This window comes from Carassius carassius, chromosome 33 (genome assembly GCF_963082965.1).
Source record: "Carassius carassius chromosome 33, fCarCar2.1, whole genome shotgun sequence".
Taxonomy (NCBI): domain Eukaryota; kingdom Metazoa; phylum Chordata; class Actinopteri; order Cypriniformes; family Cyprinidae; genus Carassius; species Carassius carassius.
Window position 1 is genome coordinate 14,580,563 of NC_081787.1, and position 22,733 is coordinate 14,603,295.

The window sequence follows — 22,733 nt, forward strand, 5'->3', positions numbered from 1 at the left end:
TTACTCACCATTGCATGCATACTTGTTTCTAACAAAACCCTACCTGCTGTTAAGCATTTAAAGTGTGGATGTGTGAACCTGTAGCTTATATGCGTGTGATGAGCTCATGTCTGTCAAAGCAAAAGGTGTGACATTATAAAAAAAAGAGCTGATGCTGGAGGACTCAAAGCTGCAAACCTATCCCATAATCCTCAGCATCGCTCTAGAGTCCTCTCACTTTCCTGAGCTGAGAGGATCAAAAGATTAAAGCGCTTCGGCTGGGCGTCAGATTAAACAGAACCAATATTCTCACAAATACACGGCAATATATTTACTACGCTAATGTAGGGAATAAAGCTATGGGAAACGACAACTTCCTGATATTCAATGTAAGTGTGTCTGCAATTAAACTCTCCAAGTTCTGATCTCTTTAAAGATGCAAATAAGTTATGATAAAAACATTAAAAACATTATTAAGACTTTTACAAAAAGAGGAACAAAGGCTAAATTACATTTGAAGGACTTTTGTACTTTAGTTACAGCACAAACTATATGACTAATTCTTGCAGCTCAACAGGTAGAGTATGATACGAGCAACACAACCTGCCATCCCAAAAATAAATTCCATTTTACTATATAATCAAATGGAATTATATATATTTATTTTTACTGTTCTACAATATTACAGTTTTGCTGTATATATTCATCACATAAACGCAGCCTTGGTGAGCATAAATGACTTAATCATTAAACAATTCTTACTGACCTCAAACTTTTGAATAGTAGTGTTTTTACTAAGGAACCAAAAAATGTTTATTGACTTCATTTGAAATTACTATTCTAAACAGCAGCCATACCTATCCATGAAAATAACAAATTCTTGCACTGAACTGAATTAAAGAAACTATGAAGAGGAGGAGATAATGAAATCAAAATGTTGGAATAACTGCCTTACATTTAAAAAAAAAATTCTAGATAGAAAATAGCTGCCCAGTGGAGTTAACAAGATGGCCATTGAGTGAACTAGCATGCATTAAGGGGAAAATAATATTATAAAAACATAAATTTGGTTCTGACATCTGATTGGATACATTTTTCTAGTTGTGCTAATACCTTCACACTCTGACAAAACAACACCTGTTCACAGTATCACTGCAAATTGCACAGTGAATTGTTGTATTTGTTGCATAGCAACACACAGTTATGTCAGGGTCTATGAAGATGTTCGAAGACCAGCACATGTTTTCAGGGCTTGCACAAGGCCAGATGAACACTAGCACATTATGGGTGACAGAGGATCAATTCATTTACAGCTAAAAGTGCTCATCATTCCACTCAGCAGTCCAGTGCTGATCGCTTTCCGATGCCACCCATGTGCAAACACCGCTGAACGTGATCACTCACTCGCACGCACACACACACGTATGTGAAAAAGCATTGAGGCGTTCAATGATGCATTCAGCCACAAACGGCTTTATGAAACGCAACATACATTGAGCTGACAGCATCGCTCAGCATTGTCATAACTCCTCCCACACTCAAACACTCACATATAGTCATAAAGCCATTTAAATTTAAAACTGATTCCCAATAGCTGTGACAAGCACGGCACGATCTTGGCCATTTCATCATCCAGTACACACACGTCTGAGCGTGTGCGGGGTGACGGGGGGCGGTGTGCACATGGACGCCTTCACACACTGACACACATTACACTAGCAGTGAATGAATGAGGTCGTGGCACTTGACAGCCTCTCATAAAACAATATTCCAAGTGATACAATATAAATATACATAAAACAATATAGTCGAGCGATACAACACAGCGCTACACTAGAATTGCATGAAATGTCATTTAAAACATATCTGCATACATGCAATTAACCCTTTAAAATAACAATGAATTCCAAGAAACGCGGTTCGAGACAAAAAAATATGCCTTTTGAAACCATATAGAACTCATTTATCTTTCTGCAATGAATATAACATTAGCCATTCAATGCGTCTAACGCTGTTCCCATCCATCCTAGATCATGTTCGGCACATCTGACTTATCTGATGAGCGAATGCTGGTAGTATTTTGAGGAAAGAGAGCTAGTAATGTAAGGTCGATACTTACGGGGCTTTTATCAGCCTGGCTGGAGACTCCATGGCCGCCACTACTAACTAATGGCTTCATAATGGAGGTGCAGAGCCAGGGCGAAATTTAAGCATCCTGCTAGTTCCCACTAATCTTTCCCTCTCTCCCCCCTCCAGTGAGTCTTCCCCTGTCTCTCCAGCAGGGGAGAAGAGGAGAATCTTTCCCGGGGAAGGAGGGGGAGAGAGTATGTTCACCAGAGATGATGCACTAAATTTGAACAACACGGTTCCCAGTCAAAAAAAAAAATATATATATATATCTCAACGGTTTTCCTTGTCAAGAACACGGCATCTGTCCATCCACTGGGTCCACAAAAAGGGGATGAATTAAAATAAAAGGAAAAAGCACAGTGCAAAAGGAAGAGAAATCCCAGCAGCAATGAGCAAAAACCCAATCTTCCGTTTCAGGTAATTAGGTAAGACTCTCCCACCAGTGATGACCAATGCCGATCAAAGCCGTTAGAAAAAATGAGTGGAAAAAAGGAAAAATGGCTGAAAGCACTTTCACTCCCTCCCCATCCTCTTCCTCTGTCTCTCTCGTCTCCACGCAAACGGTTTTATGCACCATTAGCCGAGGCTGTGACCAGAGAACCAACCTCACGCATCCTGACTGTCTTTGTTAAACACTCCCGGTTCATTTGTGTCCAAAGCAGGGGGTGTGTGAGTGTGTGAGAGTGTGTGTGTGTGTGTGTGTGTGTGTGTGTGTGTGTGTGGAGGGGGGGGGGGGGGGGGGGAGGGGGCTTTGAATAGGAACCTCCTCCCTCCTTCAGTGATGTTGAAAGAGCGCCGCTGGTGCCTGCTATACTATATACATACACACCAACACACATACGGGTAGTAGACACACAACAACATCTTCTCCAGGCTTAACATTAATATGGATAAGAAACATTAATATGGATAAGAAAATATAGGTTATGTAACTGCTTACCATTTCAAAAATGAAATCGTGGCTTTTAGACAGTCTATGAGGCCAACAATTATACTTTAATTCTAAAAGCTGGCAAAAATATCTTTCAGCCAACTTCTCTCTTTAGCCATTTCACACTGCACGTTGAACCTGGAATTTTTTTTTTTTTTTTACTTAATGTTTGAAACACCAGGTTATCAACTTACATGAAGTTCCACTATGCATATCCCACAACATTAGTCTAAATGAAAAAAGAAAAAATGATTCAGAACAGGCACAAACAATAACGTGACAACTTAGACAGCAGCAGGAGTAAGGCATATAGCCTAGCCTAATTCATTTCTTAATATTGTTTGCAAGAAACACCAGTCCATCAACTTGATCTGGATTAAGTGCGGCTCTCTTTTTATTTACAATGTTCCCCGCGGTGGAGAAGACACGTTCGGAGCGCACAGACCCAATAGTATCCTGCAGCTGGATACTAGCTATTATTTGCTTGATTTGGTCATGGGCCTATGCTACAATACGTCTAGAGTGCCCTCTACTGGATAAGATGGCAAAGAATAAAATAAAAAAAAAAACGGTCTAATCATAGACTGTAAAAAATGCGCTACACATGGCATTTTGAAAACCGGACATTTTATTTATAGTTCGATTGCGGATATTTCACATCATGTTCGAATGCATTTTCGAATATCGAATAAAAAGTGACAGCCCTAGTGTAAAGGGGGCAAAATCTAGTGACCCAGGGACAATTGCCGGGACACATTACCCGGGTTTTTTCGGAATCGCAGTGTGAAAGGGGCTTTAGTGGAACAAACCAAATGTAGTGATGATATCATCTTGCACTACATTTTTTTTATTTTTTTTCGTTCAATCATATACTCTCTTTGGTAAAAAAAAATGACAGTCCTTTTGACATGTCTGGCCCAAACCTCTGTTTTAACTAGGGAATATGTATATATATATATATTATATATATATATATATATATATATATATATATATTATATATTATATATATATATATATATATATATATTATATATTATATATATATATATATATATATATATATATATATATTTATGTTCCTACTGTATGAGAACATTCTGTGTGGTTTCTCAGAGAGCGGTTCGGATGAGAGGGGCGGGGCCTGCAAAGTTCATTTGCATTTAATGGAAAATGCAACAAAACGGCTTGCTCTGAAAAGAGCTGTTTTTGACATTAAGAAATTTTAAACAACTATGTTACAGACTTTTCATCAAGACCCTAAAGAATCATATCAACTTTTGACCTTTTTTACCAACATGACTACGTAATGCGTGAAGTCAAGCTAGTGGAAGACTGGCATTTGTGGTTAAAATGAAAATGACAGATCATTTCTCTAGGTAAGACCCCTGAATTATGACTGGAGAAAGAAAGACATGAACATCTTGGATAACATCGGGGTGAGTAAATTATCAGGATATTTTTATTCTGGAAGTGAACTAATCCTTTAATACAAGCATCTCTGTAATCTTTTCATATAATTATAACATAGTTATATAATTTTGTTTGTGTGTGTGTGTATTTGCAAGTTACACTTTATATTTATGTATTAAATGGATTTATGTTCCCTGGGAATATGACCTCAGTGTTGCTAGAACCATGCAAAGACATACCTTTAAAATTAGTTTTAGATGGAACATAGCATGTTGAGCAGGACAAGTCAACTTATCAAAAGTATTTTGTGTGAATTACCCATCTACATACACGCACATACTCACACAGACACTGCAAGAGACCAAGACAGGTCTAATGAGAAAATGAGAATAAAAGAGTATGCAACGGGTGAGGTGCAGATATGGTAATAAGAGAGGATGAGAGAGAGTTTAATGGTGGTGGTGGTGGGGGGGGGGGGCAGAGAGGAAGAGAGTGATGGAAAGACAAGAGAAATGAATGATGAGCACAGTTAGCCCAGCGAGATTTATGTCATTATCACGCTCCCCTCCGCTCACCACCAGGGCTGCAGGCAGTTGGCATGGCAACTGTGGAGGAGAGCCATTTCCTGGTCGGTTTGGGTGGGAGAGTGTGAGAGAAGGCTGGAGAGGAAGAGAAATAGACAGAGGCAGAGATATGGAAGACGGGAGCAGACGACAGAAGCGCAGAGCACATGGCTCTCTGACATCCTCTGTATTACTATGACAACGGTGCCAATTCACTCCCCACCCCCACCAAACACACACACACACACACTCCAGTTACCCCATCTGGGCGACTGACAGCCCCGCCCACACACAACCCTTTAGCTTTGTGATGACTGAAGTTAGCTCACCCTCCACACACACACACACACACACACACTTCCTAAAGGTCCATCTCTCTCTCTGTCAGTCAAAATAAAGACGTACAGTAAATGTTATAATTCAACCAATCAATCATCTGTCCATCCAGTATAAAGTGCTCATTGTTTCACAGAGAGGTGAACCATGATATCTAGCTGTGCCCTGGCCTGAAACTATATGATAATGAGAATTTGAATAACAAAGAAAAATCTGAACATTGCATTCAAGGACAATTGGCCAACAGACAGCCAATCAGATGACTTATGCATATGAAAATATTCATATGTTATGCTAAAGACATACATACATATATACACACAATAGTTAAGTATAGTAACAATAACCTTAATAGTAAAAATAAAGGTAAAAAAAAAATAAACCTAGTAGAAAAAAAACTTAAACATTGAACGGAATAGTTGAAGGAATAATTGCTCAAGAAAATATATTTTCATTAAAATGTGTGTTGTAAATGGTTGCATTAAAGGCTTTATACCAGTTTAATACAATGAAATGCTAATTATTCTTAGACATAAGCATTTCAAAACCGTATCAAATAGAAACGACCAGCTTGCATGTCTGTGCTTACAGAAGTTATGTGGGTGTGAAAATACAGATAGGCATTCGCGAGTGAAATTTTTGGACGGCTTCCAGCTATGCACAGGGACCAAAACAACCCCCTGATGACATCATCCCCGGTGATGTAATGCCTGACAAAAACAAGCTCACGTGCTGCCACGTCCCATCGTTAGAGTAACCACCAATCATCATAGGGAAACTGAGCATCATTACGTCACTGTGGTAACAGGGTCACATCAAGGGACACCTCAGCATCACCCAGAGTGTATTTCAGGAACAAAAGATACTCATTATGGAAAGGCTGAGACTGGGTCAAGCAGCCTCTGCTTCATGTGAAACAACAAAGAGCATCCATGTCCATGAGGACAGAATACATTTGTTTGAGGAATGAAGTGAGCAAATAGCATTTAGATTAAGGTACACAGTAATCTGTCTGTTTAGATCAACAGATATGGGTTTTAAAACATGCCAATTAATATAGATAACTAGAGATCAAAGCGGTCAATATAATACAATTTAATGATAGCACACAAGAAAAATGCTGAAAAAAAATATGTAATTAATAGGGCAAAACACATTTTGCATTTCACAAATTTTGTACAGTATTTATATAGAATATATAGAGCTTTTGTTTCAGCTCCTTTCAATTTAATTTAATGTAATAAAATAACACACTAAAACTTAAATATAAATTAAAAACTGACAAAAATTAACTAATTCAAATGAAAATTGAAAATAATAATAAAATAAAGTTCAAAATATTAAGAAAAATTTAACAAAACTTAAATACTACAATAATTACAGCAATATCTCAATGATACTATGATGTATGCTTTTTTGGGAAATAAGAAAAAAAAACTATACAAATTTGTTTAAAAATATAATAATAATAATAATAATAATAAATAAATAAATAAATAAAAACATTATCCACTGAGACCATTAAGAAAGCAGTCACAAATCTTTGGAGATAACACAATAAAGCTGATTCTGATCATTTTAAAATGACCAGTTATCTGTGGATTAACAGACATTCACTAATCATGTCATCCAAGTTCCATCAAATGACAGCGGTTATGGTTTCTATTCGATGCACAAATCGAAAGTGCAATACATTAAAACATGCAATAATATGAAACGGTGTATGGTTTATTAAACTTTATTGAGTTTTGATCAATGAATCAATCCATCAAAAAAAAAAAAAAAATCCAGGGGTTTTGAGAACTGATGATGTTGGCAAAATATGCCAAGCTTCCTACAAGACTCTGAGAGGCTTTTCAGAATACAAATTGAGATATTAGTTCCTTTTGAAAAGCTATCCCTCTACTGCTGAAAACAGCACAACTGTCAAAGATCCCTCTTCAACCTATACACACAAGGGAGTCGGGATGCAGAGGAAATGAGAGGAAGTGGGAGCGAGCGGGGGCAGACAGATAGGATTAACATTGACTGAAGCTCTTCTGGATCATTCTTTTCACGCCAAACCTTTTCAGAGTTTAAATACAGTAGGGCTAGACTTGACTCATTCTTCAGAAAGATAGACTAGGGATGGGCGTTTTCCGCAAATATCACATTCGAATATTTGAGCTCACAAAAAACGAATATTCGAATATTTCGTTTATTTAAATTAAGTTTAATGAGACAGACGTTATTTTTCAGCAATATTTATTGTTTCCGTCATTTTGAACGAGCTTAAACAAACAAAAGTACAGATTAAAAGCAAAAAAAAAAAAAAGGGAACAAAAAAACGTAAAGCAGCCTGCAGCAATTAGGCTATTGTAGAACGTAGCCTACACTTAATTTTTAAACTGTCAGCAAATCTTTTTTTCTTTTTTTCTATTGTTTTACATGTTCTTGTTAAGAAATACGGGCATGTAAACATGATCGGGGGAAAGTCGGCTCCTTAGTCTGTTAACAATAAGGCCGGCCGCGGAGAAAACACGCTCTAACGGCACAGACGTTGGCGGGACTCACAAATAATGGTGTGCTAAGCGAATAAGTTTTGTGAAGCGCTTCGTGTTTTTGTTCTGTAATCATCGCTGAAGAACTGGCTCAGCCTTCTCCGACGAGTGGGCATTGCATCCTCTTTATTGTTGGTGACGGCGGCTGCATCCGCACCACTCGCATCAAGGAAAATAATCTGATAATGTTCAAAAAAGTTTTTTTTTCTTACTTCTCTCATGTTTTCATCGAGAGACCTGAGATGTTTGTACCGAGGGTCTAGGGCAGATGAGAGAAGAGGAGTTTTCACATATCGCGTCTTTTGCGCGCTCAAGTTCGTTATTTCCAATGTAGGCGTGCGGTATGCGCGCTCATAATGGAAGCGACGCAGTGGGACCACTGATCTATATTTTTTTTCCAGGCGCGTCCGCACCACATCGAGTTAAAAACATCTCAACTTTTCAGAATGCCGCAAGTGCACCGCAGGTCATGTGACAAGAACTAAACATTCAGCTTCATCATTTCCCGTAACAACGTTGCTCAGCCAAGATGAAGGAACAGCTGATCATAGCTGTATATGGATTGCCATTTTGAAATAAATTTAGTAGCAGAGCTACTGAAAGCGATTTTTGTGCTTGCATACATTTTTCAAATATGCCGTGGAGAATCACAGAAAGTGACCAAATTAGGTTTTTTTTTTTTTTTTTTTTGCGAAATTCGAATATCATTTTTATTTATCGAATAATTAGAGCAGAACGAATATTCGACTATCCGTGCACACCCCTAAGATAGACTACAGCTACAGTCTGACAATGAAGTAAGCTCCTTGCAACTCTGGCAAGCAAATGCAAACAATTTTTGTCGAGACCACTAATATAATATAAAAGTATAATATGTTAATGAATAAGGCTGGGTGGTCTATACCAGGTAAAAAAGCATCATATAATGTGGTATATAAAGTATATTTATTTGGGTAAAGTGGACAGGACTTCTTTAGATTATTTATATCCGAGCATGGTGAAGAAACATAAAGAAAAGCAAAAATACAAAGTCCAAACAATTCAAGACAAGAATTTGTTAGTCTTTTGATGCAAACCAAATCAGTTTTTGATCTGTGTCCATTAAATTGGCAAAAACATAAATAAAAAATAAAATTTTGTAAATTATTTCAATTTACTCTATTATCCAATATAAATCACAAAAATATAAACCATTACATGGACAAAATAATTATATTCATCTATCCGTTTATTCTCCAAATCACTTATCTTCTGTAGGGTCACGGGGAAATAATTACATTGATATAAATTTTAATTTCATGTTATATAATTATTTATACTGTGATATAAGGCCCGGTCCAAATTACAACTCAATTAACCCATTTCATTACATTAAAATGTCTATAGTGATGCTTAGTGCATGGAGTAATCTTCTAAATGACTTGCACATTAATTAACATGCAGTGTTAGGGCTGCTTAAGATTGTAGACAGTGAACACTACATGCATAACAATAAGGACCACTGCCTTGATACTACAAGAAGGAGGGCAACTTCAAATGACCTGTATATGTTATTAAAAAGAAAAAAAATGTTGCATTAACAATGGGTTAAAGGGTGACACTGGGCAGGACGAAGTATTGTAGTTCCAAACAGCAATATGACAAAATACACAAAATTATAAATAGATTAATTAATGTTCATTTTCACAATGAACAACTTTTCAATTCAGCATTAAATAAATAAAAAAGTGTGTTTTTTTCTCTTACCATGTGGCTAAGCAGAGCTGATATGTCTTGGATGGATATGTTTAGCATGGGACTAATTAAAGATCAGTGCTATAGAAAACATAGGTGTTCAATCCTGTGGAGGAAAATGGAAGTGCCTTGGCTTGCCCATAAGTGTTTTTTGATTCTCATACCGCCTATAAGGGGGTTCAAAGTGTACATGTTTCACCAGTGCACTTCCAATCCTGCATGCTTCCTGTCAAAACACAGATGCAGGAAAGGGATTTCCTACTAGAACAAGAGAGCTGGAGTGACTTTCTAAAGGAAATAAAGGCAGGAGGAAGAGTTGCTGGTCTAAAAACAATGGAAGAGTGAGACGTAGCATTCTGGTAATTGCGGAGGGCACAGGGGGTCAACGTAACAGTACCCAAAGAAGGAAGTGTGTTTTTCTCTTCTTCCAGACGTAGAGCAGCTGCATTTTGTAATATGTGATAACTACAACATTCACATACCAAAACTATGGCTAAGATATGAATTATTCATATTTTCTGCATATGTAATGATTTTAAATAAAACACTGAGTGGGAGAATCTCATCTAAATAATTAGTTACTTTTTGTAAACATGCATCATCATTTAAAAACATGTATGTCAGTAAGGCATGGGAATCAAAAAATAATGAAGGATTCTGGTTCAGATTCGGCTATGAATGACTCTGTTAGTCAGGTAGAGAAAGTATTCTACATAGTCACATTCTTATAGTCACAATGTGCAGCTCAGTTATTGGATGAAAAACCACTTCAACTGATTCAGTGAGTCTGGTTTGAACCAGTGAGGACTCATGAGTTTGACACTGATTAATAAGGAAGCAATTCATGTGTTGATAAATCAGAGCATACTGGTTGTGTTGCATGTTTGGTATTGTTGCATGCAATAAGTGAGGCATAATGCCATAGAAAAACAGGAAAAAGAGTTAAGACCTCATTACCCGATTTTTAACCGTTAACTGACAAAATTATTTTAAATCAGAATTGAATTAAATTAGAAAGGATACGTGTCTGTGACCCATTAAAAACACTAACATTTGTTTTCCTGGGATTAATCTTACACTTGCAAAAAGCAGCAACAACAGAACATGAGGATTTACCTGCTTCACATCACGCACCTGCAGCGCATCGGAGACAGGTGAAAAACATAATACAGCTAGGCTATATATAGCCTAGCTGATTTGCTATTGTGAATGTACACAAATAAAGGTAAACGGTTAATTCCGATTATCTTTATGACTAAAAGGTGAAGTTGCTTCCACAGATAGAAGGAAAGTGATTGCACCGCCACTGCATGCGTGCACACAGTTAAGCTTTGCTACATTGACAATGCATCCTGTTCATTATCATAATAAAATACAGTCAGTCAAACTTCTGGAAAAAAAAAACACTGCTCAGTTTAAATATGTTGTCAAATCTGTGCCATTAAGTGTCAACAATGTACCACCGTGATGTTATGCAAAACATTTTTTTTTTTTAAATGTGGATATTGGAACGTGATGTGAGGTAGGCTACATAATAAATCATTTGGCATTCAAAAACATCACGAATATGGAAACATTTGATTATGTGTTGAGTGAGAGACCCAATGTTGGTTTCAGTTTTGTTTTTATCCTAAATTAATTTGTTTTGGCTTGTCGTTTATATTGCTATAGCTTCTTAAAGGCCTATTTTAACTTTGTTCTACTTCTTGTTCTAAATACTGTTAATTGAAAGGATTTGTTGTGGAGTGAGGGGAACTAAAATAGCCTAGCTATGTTTACAGTGTTTATTATACTGTTCATAAATATTTCGCAACGGCATTTAGGCCTATTTCTGAATGAAATAATAAAATAAAATTCAACTCATTTTTTTTAAGCCATTTTTTTTATACGTATGTATCGTATTTTAACCATGTAGCAAGCCTTTTGAAATATTTTAATAAATTACTGAACATAAATAAATAAATGACTTTTTAACTGATTTATTAATCGGACAAAATTCTTAATGGTCGGTTAACGGTTAACCAGTTAAAATGAACATCCCTAATCAGAAATATCATTTGTTTGTCCCATACATGAATAAGAATATGAATCAGTTCTTGAGCCATAACAGAGCAAAGCTGAAGCCATTTGCTTTGGAGAAAGAATGTTCCAGGTATAAAAGTTAAAGCATAAACCTAAAAGGTCACCGGATGGGACTTTACAGCACATGCTAATCTACAACAAAACTGCTCAAAACTGAATAGGAGAGCAAGAGAGAAAAGAGGGATGAAAAGACAACAAGATCAAAGGACGACGAGGGCTGCAAGGTTTCTGCAAGGTACACTGCTGACAGCCGTCCATCTGGACCTGATGCCCCACCGTTATCATATAAAACGTCCGTGTGGCTTAAACCATCAGCTCTATCATAATTGTCATAACAGCTATGATGGAGTGGGTATCATAACTGTCATTTATGCTAATGGACAGTTTAGCAGGACAGAAATCCATCTAAGAAATCATTTTCATTCTACAGTGCTATGATGCAAATATGAAGAAGACAGAGAATGTTTAGTGATATTTCTTCACAATACATTTGTGACAGTATAAAACCCCAAGGGCCCTACAAGCCTGTATACTATATTCCAAGTCTTCTGAAGCCATACGATACCTTTGCATGTCTGTGTGTGTTTATAGTGGTATAAATCTTTTTAAGTGCCGGCCTTTTGTGTCTCAGTGTTGCCGTATACTGCAGAAGCAGCCATCACTGAGGACAGCTCTAAAAATAGAGCCGACTCTTCTCAAGAACACCTGACAAGACTCTCTCTCTCACTCTTTTCCACTCTCTAACACACGATCACACTTTCCGTCTCTCAATCGCTTTGCTTCACTCCTCACTGAATCTAATTACGGCAAAACAAGTATCAGCTCAGCCGCAGCAAAGTCTACCCATCAGCAGTCCTCATCAGGCCTAGGGCGTCAAATAAAACGCTAAAACAGACACATAAAAACATTAGCAAACAAGTATCTTACATGTTCCCTTGTTTGTGTGAAAAGGGCTGAGCCTTTGTAGTGCAGCACAATTCAGCATAGATACAAAATCATAAATTGCTTTGGTTGTTCTCAGCTACTGCAACACTGACAGGGTCATAGGGAAAATAAATTGAACAAACAAGGCAAATAACAAAATACGACGGACTGAACTATTGAATTGTGCACAGTAAAGTAAATAGGAGAAAATTCTTTGAATCAAATGTTTCAAACAAATCTTGGGTTACTGATGTCATTAAAATGCGTTTAAATTAACTTTTTGGTTTTTCTGTGAAAATACGACTGTCGTATGGCTAATTAAGTAAAATGGTAAAATATAAAATCATTTGACTTGGTCCAGTCAGCAGCCACCTAGCAACAACCCTGAACACCCTAGAAAATGCATAGTAACCCACTAAAAACAATGAACAGCATTGCATTGTCTCAGTAAAAGTAATTCTCCACCAACAAGAGCCACTCACACTCACACATATATATAACCTACATGCATAAATAATGTAATCGCAACAAAGCAGGAAATGACATACACAAAAAAAATCTGAAACAGTGAATAAGTACGATACCTGAGCCTTAACGCATTCCTGTGGAGGAGCCAGAATGAGGAGAGAAGAGGAGAGTTATTATCAGTCTGGGCAACTGAAGAGCAGAGCTGGCTCAGAGAAACCCTGTTAAGCACTTTGCAAGTCATACTACGGGAAGAAGAGAGGGACACATCCTTTATAAAAGCTCAAATTCTATCAAAAAACAAAGGAGGGTAGTGCACACACACACACATACACACACACACACAGTTGAGAAACATGAGGTGGATGCTGAAATAAAAAAAACACAAAGCTAAGATAAGGGAACTTGGACACTTCAGGTGAACAGAAAAGTTGCCAGTTACGCAACCAAAGGGAGGTCACTTAGTTATTAAAATGAAACGCAGTGATCATTAAACGAAGAGATGCAAAGGAAGGAAAAAGCTGGCATTCATTGACTTGATGAGGGTCTCATGATAATTAAAGACCAGCTGCACCACAATACCGGAGAGGAAAGGAAAAAGACAGATTTATAGAGGCAAAATGGTACCCAGTGTAACCCAATATGAAGGAAGTCACTGTTCACTGGTCTTAAAGTCACTATTGACAGAAAAACTTATATATAACTATATATATATAATTTAAAGATTCCATGAAATGGCTTGACAAGAGCAGTTCTCTTTCCTATTGAAAGAGGAAATTTGGGCAGGACATACTGAAAGGCTTTTTAATCTTTAGTTTACAAATTTTAGTACTTGCTACACTAGATGAGAACAGAAAAAGACTATCGATTCTAAATGATTAACATACAGATGATCTCAAAGCAATGAACTAAAACTACAAATTTGACTTCATGGGGTGTTTACAGGAAAATTGTAAGTGTGGTATGAGTTTAAATTCAACAAATCCTCTAAGTGTTTTTGATAACTTGTGATTTTCAGCCAAAAATATACATAATGGCCTCATTACTGATGGGTGCAAAACAGAGCAAAAAATGCCACAAATAGTATTAACAATTTAGCAAATATGAACGGCCAAAAATTAAAATTACCCAACCCCATTGCCTCTTTTGCATCCAATCATTGTCTATTATCACTACACCAAATTATATAAAAAAGGTAAATTCAAAAATAAAATAAAATAAAATAACAATTTAATAATTTCATGCAGCAATAATTAGAAAAAAAAATTGAAATCCATGTAAGGACTATATAACGGTGAAAAACATCCTAACATTAGAGACATTCTGTTTTAATGTGGGACAGACTGCAATATCCCAAAATTTTATCCAAATATTTAAACTGTGTAATATCCAAAAGGGTGCTTTCACACTTGGTCGATTGCCTGGTCCGAACCAGAGTTTGACAGCGTTCACATCCTACCGTACCGAACTCGTGATGTCAGTTAAACACGGGTTCACACCAAAATTTCTAGTTTGAAAGCACCCTAAATGAGTGCAGGAGGAGGGTTGCGTGTCCACTAGCATCACTGAGATAAATAAACTGTACCTCATTATTAGTCTCCAATAGTTAGTTTTCAATCATTGTGCATCTACATTGTGCTTCCAAATGCAGTATGACAAATCTGAATCACATCTAGGGCAGAGATGCTTACAGACTCAGTCGAGTTTAGTTGTGTGAGACAGGCTGTGCAGAGGAGTACAATTATTTCACTCTGGTCCCAGAAATTGAATCAAATTAATGCCAGTCAGCAAGTCTCTATAAGGTTATGTGAGATACTCAGGCTGATCCATGATGTAATGTCCGTGAAGTGAATTTTCACCTTCGGCTATGTCTGAGTATGGAAATCCCACCGTGGAAGCACTCTCAAAAACTCACGCATTAGCTGGAATGCCCATCAGCTTAACATCCAATGCGCTGCGGTCCCTCTTGAACACGCTACTGTGAACAAAAACATGGTCCAAATCGCTTTCCACAGACCATAACAACAAGAAAGGAGCTGTTTGGGAAAACTGTGCAGCTGAGAAGATACAATGGTGGGAATGATTTTGGTGTCCCGTTCTAATGTATCTCGAGGGAAAAAACCATTAAGCTCAATGATGCTTGACGTATGTCGTTGCACTAAACAAAACAAGAATTTCCAAACAAGCTGAGGGAACACTGGCTTCTCTCCCGGGGGAATGGGAGGAATGCTGGGAATGAACTGCAGCAGATTTAGGGGAGAAAAATCAGGAATGTGTCTACGTGAGGGTCCAGCTTTGAACTTCCATGAAACATCTGTGTCAAAAATTCACAAGATTAACACCAAAGACATTATGAGAGCATAGTCTCGCTGTCAAATCTGCTGGAGATTTAGTGGAATAAAATACAACCCTGTTTTTCGTTCTCTTAAGGTGCAGAAAGAAAAGGCATATTAAAAAAGTCCTCACAACCTGCTATCACCACTGCTATCACCACATTTTGAATTACCACAAAATCAAAACAAAGAAAAATATAATATTAAGTAAAATGCATGTGTTAGTAATGTCATCAAAAATAATAAAATAAAGTAATAAAATAAAGCCATTTTCAAAATTTGGTTAAAAGTTAATTTAATGCTGGTTAATGTAATAACGTATTAGCAAAAATATAAAAATATAAAATAAAATGTAGGCATTAGTAATGTGATCAAAATAAAATTAAATAATAAAATGACAAAATAAATAAAAAATGTAATTCCTTCTTTAAATGTGGGTTAATGTAATAACATAACAGCAATTGATTACAGATTTGAAAAATAAGCGTTAGCATTTGGATATATTAAGAGTTTAAATCTGACCTACGACTTTTGACCTACAGCCAAGGATGTGACCAAATATCCAAGATTATGGGGTACAAATGTAATAATTTTACAAATTATAGAGTGAAAAACCAATTATGGTTGATAACTAAATGTAAATATTAGATATCTGAATCTTTTATCTAATCTGACTAAATGTAAATATACAAATGCATAAATTCTTTCTCTACTCAGCTGGGGCTCAGTGATGCTGTTTATCACACATACAGATGGTAGCAGTGCTGTGGATTCTCACTTCAACCTGGCCAGAGCACAGTTGGTAATGAGTGCATAAAACACCAGCACATCTTAAGCCAAAACGACATACAGACAAACACATAGGCAGAACACCAGCTAACACCTACAGAGAGACCATAACAGCCAACACAGCACAACAAGGAAAATGAGCAACTATGATGGAAACAAGTAAAGCTTCTTCCACATACAGCCACAAAAATAGCATTTAAGAGACTGAAAGAACCGTTCAGAAGTAAGGAATGAGAATGTGGTTCATTTGATGCCAACTTGGCTTTTTTTGTCCATTAGTGTAAAAGCAGCAGTAATGAGCTGAAGAGAGCTTCTGAAAATTTCACTGCTTATTTTTACATTTTATAATGACTGCACCCATTTTAAACCTAAACTCGGTTTATTCAATCACAGACTAACTTTTTAGGTAATGTATTAAGTTTGCTTTTGTTCTAAGCAGCAGTGTTTCTTTTTGTCTTTTTCATTTAGTCTAACCGGCCTTATATACAGAGAAAAATGTAAGTAAGCAACAGTCTGATGCTGTCGATAGAGTTGTTTTTAATCCAGAATACTCCTTTAAGGCAGAAGATAAAAACAAATAATGAAACACAACCCCATGAGGAAGGGGCTGCAATAGCTGCACTAAATGAATAGATTCTTACAGTAACCGTGGAACAAATGCAAATATAGTAGCAGAGCAAAGTTCATAGGAAGGAAAGAAGGATACAGAAATCTTGTTCCTTCCACATAGGTAATACGATGAAAGAGAAGTGGTTAATGTTACCAAATAACAGTATATACCATGCAATGCTAGAAATGCATCAAGTGGTACAGATTTTCATCATTATAATTTAACATTACTTACACATGAAAGTGACAAAAAAAGAGATGAACTTACACATATTTGCTATTTTACAGCTTTAAACTTGACTCATTCAGTCAGAAATAAGACTCTAACTAGTATGTTTAACAATATTAGTTTTGAGTTATGTGTTAAATAATGTGAAGCTTATTTTTATTTTTTTTGGTTTGCATATAAAAAAATAAAAATGTTATCCCAATAAAGCTTTAATAAAGTTAATTCATTGGATTGTCCATCTAAAAAACATGCAGAACTGTATGATTATTATTATTAAATATCTATTGCAAAGCTGAATTATCAGTGTCACATGATCCTTTAGAAATTATTGGTGCTCGAGATGCATTTTTTTGTTATCAATGTTGAAAACAGTACTACTGTTTAAGATTTTTTGTGAAAAATAGGGCGCTTTTTTTAGGATTCTTTGATAAATAGAAAGTTTAAAACAACAGCATTTATCTTTTGTAAAATTATAAATGTTATGCATCCTTGCTGAATAAAATATTGTTTAATTCATTGGATTATCCAACAAATAAGCATAACTGTATTATTATTTAATATATAAACCATTCTTTCCAGTACAAATAACTATACTATGATACAACAATCTAAATTCAGTGATATTGTAATGTCAGATTTTAATCATAACATCGATCCCTATATGCAAACAAAATAAAATAAAATAAAAAGCATTTGCAATGACACATTTACCAGTCTTTAAACAAACATGAAAGCAAAGCCGAACAGGTGAGGAACAGGACGGCAGACAGTCATACAGGGGGAGGGGCAAAAGAGAAGCAGAGCAGGTAAAGCGTACGACTGACCGTATGGTATCCCCGCGCAACAGGCGGCTTGCCGGCAGGATAGGGGTCTACGGTGTCGATGATGGTCTGCCGCTCGCCCTTCTGGTTGATCTTGCGAAACCTTCGGCGGGACTGTCTGTGTGATGCCTGCCGCTGGAAATACTCCTCATTCTCATCCATATAGTCCACCTGCAAATGGAGGAGCGATTTGAGTGAGAGTCCCTTTCTCTCTCTCTCTCTCTCTCTCTCTCCTCACCCCTCTCCCCCTCCCACCACTCTTTACTGGTGCTGTGTAAAAATAGAAGTGGGTGTGTGAGCCTGTCTGTGTGTGTGTGGGCTGAGCCTCAAACGCCTACGTCAAAGAGAGGCACACAGCAGACAGAAAGGAAAGGTAGAAAAGGGGAGATGTAGTTTCAGAGGAGCAGCTTGCAAGGGTTCTTCGGCGCTCAATTTTGCACGTTATGTGGATTCTACCTAGAAATTAAAAAGTTCAAAGGGCAGACAAGTGCAAAAAAAAAAAAAAAAACATCCATATTCCGGATCAATGTTTATTCTCCATCTTTGCTGGGTATTCTGTCAGTGTGGCACCAGAAAATTTCATTCAAGTGGTGCAAGCGGTCCATGACAGGTCTTTGAATGGCTGTGAAGGAGGGTGGCATCATCATAACACGAGACGTGTATAAGTTGCATATAAAAAGGGCCGGCGACTGTGACATTACGCCATAAAGAGTGACATGATTATCCCTCTGCCTTATTTTTGCTGCAGCCTCACATTTCACACCCACTCTGCCTTTGGGATTACACATCAAATCTCTCGCTACCGTACCAACCGCTGCTATGGCAACTGCCGGTGAGCGAGAAGCAGTGGGAATATATTGGGCGGTGTGAGCGAGTGAGAGTGCAGTATCTATATCCTGCCTCAGCCCGTAATTACATCGACCAGTAATAACAGATGAGTTACCCAACAAGAGCACGATCAACTGTCGAGGACAGTGGCCATCGCCCAAGCAAGAGATTACGATTATGCATTTGGCAGATGCTTTTAAACAGCTTAGGGGGCATTTAAACTATATGTTTTATCAGTACATGCATTCCCTGGGACTAGAACTCATGCTTTTGGTTTTGCAATCATCATCCTCTATGCATTGAGCTACATTTATATTGTCTATACAACCATTCGAAAGGTTAGTGTCGGAAAGATTGTGTTTAAATGTTTTTCAAAGATTCTGGTTTGCCACTCGAGAAACATTTATTATTATACTTTTTGTGGAAACAAACCATGATACTTTTTCCCCTGATTCATTGATGAGCACAAAGTTTGAAAGAACGGCATTTATTTAAAACAGAAATACTTTGTAACATTATAAATTAATGCATTCTTGCGGAATAAAATAAAGTATTAATTTCTTTTTTTTTTTTTGATTACCTTACTGACAACCAGTGTTTGAACCATAGTGTACTCAATATGCATAAACGTATATAACAGCCCACTGAATCACACGTAGGCACAATTTCAATGCCACCCCAAGAGCTTAGCCAAATCTGAGACTGCAAATGTAGATAGGGAGGGTCTTTCTGTAATTGTGAACATACATCATGAACTGAATATGGAATATACTAGGACGCACAGAAGTGCTTGGGTTACTAAATATAATCATTTTAGGGTTTTTGGCAAGGCGAGAGCATTGAATTTAGGCCATGTTGAACATTTAGCGCAGTGGGCTGAGGCATTTAAGAGGAACAAATCCACAATGAAATTTGCTTTTGGGGAAATGTAAACAAGATGTCAAATTCAAACTGAGAAAGAGAAAGATGTGGAGGAGTGCAGAAACATTTACATGACATTTATCATTAGAGCAGTGGTTCAAAAATGTCTGGCTCACATGATTTTAAACAAAACTAGGCAGCACACAACTAAATTGTTCTCGTTAAATAAATGTAAACTTCTAAATAAATAATTATAATATAGCCGTTACTAAAACATCTACAGTAAAAGTTGCAGCTTATATTCAGACTTTCACTTTATTTTCCCCATCAGTCATAAAAAAAATTATGATGGGTTTTTGTAAAAGGGTTTTTAGTCTGTGCATTCAGTTTCTGTAAGAGCTCAAATTGTTATCTGCTCATGTAATGCAATGCCTATGTAAATCTGACCTGGTGTGCACCCCTGTGGGTAAAGCGTAGCAAACTGTGGGAACCACTGGGGAAGAGGATTGAAACTACAGCACAAAACAGCAATTATATCGTGTGATAAGTAAGAGGATGAAGTTAAAATGATTAATCTGGTCCATGATTACTCACCACAATCATCTCGGATGGCTCCAGAACGATACACTCACATCCACGACGTAAACTCCCAGCAGACCTCTTCCCAAAACTACAGGAGAAGAACAGGAGTGAAAGAAATGTTACAAACCGCTCAACCAATTATGGAATCCTGAGTTTCTCTGGGAATGAATGCGTGCTCAGAATCCGAGCTGGAGGAGCACATTTCCACACACTCGTGGCAGTGTTCCTGGCCTGGGCATTAAGACTCCACTGGGAAAGAAACTACATCCAGACTGGAAAAGTCCACCGGATGACATCATGGTCTAATGAAAGAAGTAGAGTGCAAAGTGATGGAGTGTGAAAATTAAAAATATTGAAAATGGAAATGTAAGGTGGAGTTCCAAGCAAGATGAAGGCAAATACTCACTTTAAGGTGGACATGGCTTAACATTTTTAAATAGATACACATATTTGCGCTTCACTAAATCACTTGCACTGTTGGGTTAAAATGCAAAATCAGAGAATAGCAGTTCCTGTCTTTACTACACTAAAAGCAAAAAAGGCAAAAAAATAAAATAAATGGGAAAAAGGCTAAACTAAAATAAAATAAAATAAATAGGAAAACTAAATTAATTCTGTTTGGTGCTGTTTGCACACTTTTCATCTGGTCTGTTGAGTCACCATTAATGCTGCTTGTAAGACACTATTTGCAGCTGAATGAGCTGTCAGGTGACACTTTGGTCCAAAGTTGACACACACACACACACACTTACAGCAGTTTAACTAGGTGAGAGGTTAGAAAAACTGTTATACAGACTTCAGAAAACTGTGACTGACGAAGCAAGGCTGATTTTACTATGGAAATACCCTACTATATGAAACATTATACCTTACAATGACAATTTGCATACTTCTTTAAATGTTTACATTGGTAAAATTACACTTACTGTTATATAGCTATTTGTAGACTGTACAGGTACTGTACTGTAAAAGCACAGCAGGCAGATATAGCAACTAGCTAATATAGTTGGACTAAAAGGTGCGATTCCCTCTGCATACATTATTCCTCATTCTAAGACCACACACAATGAGCCCTCTGTGTTGTAATGCTCTTAAACTTCCCTTACAGGCTTCTATCCATATACAAAACCTCAAGACTTAGTGTTTTCATTAATTGTTCATGATATAGTTGATGGCACGGTGGGTATAGCCTGAAACAACACTGAAAATCAGGGATTCCAAGTCTAATTTAAACTGCACAATGCAATAGGAACAGAAAAATGGAATACATTTTCACCACACTTAAGCACAACCAAATGAAAAGAGAGAGGGAAAAAAAACTCTAGGTTATTAAATCCCAGAGTTTAAACATAAATTATTATTCTCTGTAGAAGCCAGAAAAAATAAATAAATAAAACAAACTGTAAAAATTATATTAACAACAGACATACATATATAAACGTCAGCCACCGTGCCGCATTCCTTGGGAATTAAACTCCCGGTGAGACGTGATGCCCACCCTGTCGCCCCCCACATTCCATATTACACAGCATTCCAGGTGTCTGGAATGTGATTCTGTGACGAACGTGGCAGGCACTCACACACAGCAAAGAACATAGGGGTCTTCAGTAAATAAGCTTATTTTTCATATATTATCTCTATATATTCTCTCTCATCTCTCTATATTAAGCAGAGCAAAGATTAAAGAGCTGTTATGCAAGTGCTGTCGGTGGGAAAGTCAGAGGGAAGAAAGGGGTGCATTTGGAAGGCTTCGGGACATGCTGAAATACAGTCGAATAGATAATGCATTACCAGGATTCTACTGTAGTGCTTCAGTGAGTGTCAAACAGCTCTGCTGCCTCTCAGGTCTGTGCTCACAGACACATGGCAACATAAAGCAGAGTACACAACATTTCAGGAGCACCAAACAACCCTAAACTGTGACTGGATACAATGCTTGAGGCTTGTTTAGCAAAGCTTGACACTTCAGTTATGATTCCTTTAATAAGTCTTTTAGCATTAGTAAAAACAAAATAAATTAGAATACAAAATACAATAACAACATAAAATAAAATATAAATATTTAAATAGTTATTTGTTGGAAATTGTGTTTATAGGAAATATTTACAGTCATTACTTAAAGTGATCTAATCATGACTTAAAATACAAAATAATACACAATATGAAAAAAAAAAACAATACTAATACTGTACCTGAAGATGAAAGAGTTGTTATGTTCAATGAAATCCAGACAGAGACAGATACTTGAAAGTCATGCATTCAGTTCCATACTTCTACTCCAAATGTGTTTTTTATGTCCTTTCCTAATATTCATACACACACTCTTCTACCACACTATACACAAACATGAATTCGGGAACGCCTCTTGATAATCCAGCTTCACGTACGCTGCACTGCGAGCTCTCTGTTCTGACAGCTCTGTCTATCGCCTTCATCTTACGAGAGTATGTGTTGGGAATGTGCGTTCTTGAGAGTTAGTGGTGATCAACTGAAGCCAACATTCCTGCCTGCCTCTTACTTCCTGTGAAGCCAAGAATGAGGGGTTGACCCCTTCCCACAAACAACATGACTTCCCAAACTAAAC

At 37.0% G+C, this 22,733-nt stretch overlaps 1 protein-coding gene across 9 annotated transcripts in view; it reads right to left on the reverse strand.

The window, feature by feature from the left end:
- Window positions 1-22,733, reverse strand: part of LOC132113795 (rap guanine nucleotide exchange factor 2-like) — a 104,881-nt gene that overhangs the window by 31,347 nt on the left and 50,801 nt on the right. For 5 of the 9 annotated variants that reach the window (XM_059521798.1, XM_059521800.1, XM_059521803.1 and 2 more), the window contains exons 5-7: window positions 20,162-20,237; window positions 17,882-18,049; window positions 13,217-13,234 (exon numbers count right to left, since the gene is read on the reverse strand). In XM_059521798.1, coding sequence (XP_059377781.1) covers window positions 13,217-13,234; window positions 17,882-18,049; window positions 20,162-20,237 — 262 coding nt within the window. Of the gene's footprint in view, window positions 1-2,098; window positions 2,337-13,216; window positions 13,235-17,881; window positions 18,050-20,161; window positions 20,238-22,341; window positions 22,589-22,733 lie in introns of those variants that run through there. The other 4 variants (XM_059521801.1, XM_059521799.1, XM_059521804.1 and 1 more) reach the window with 3 other exon arrangements.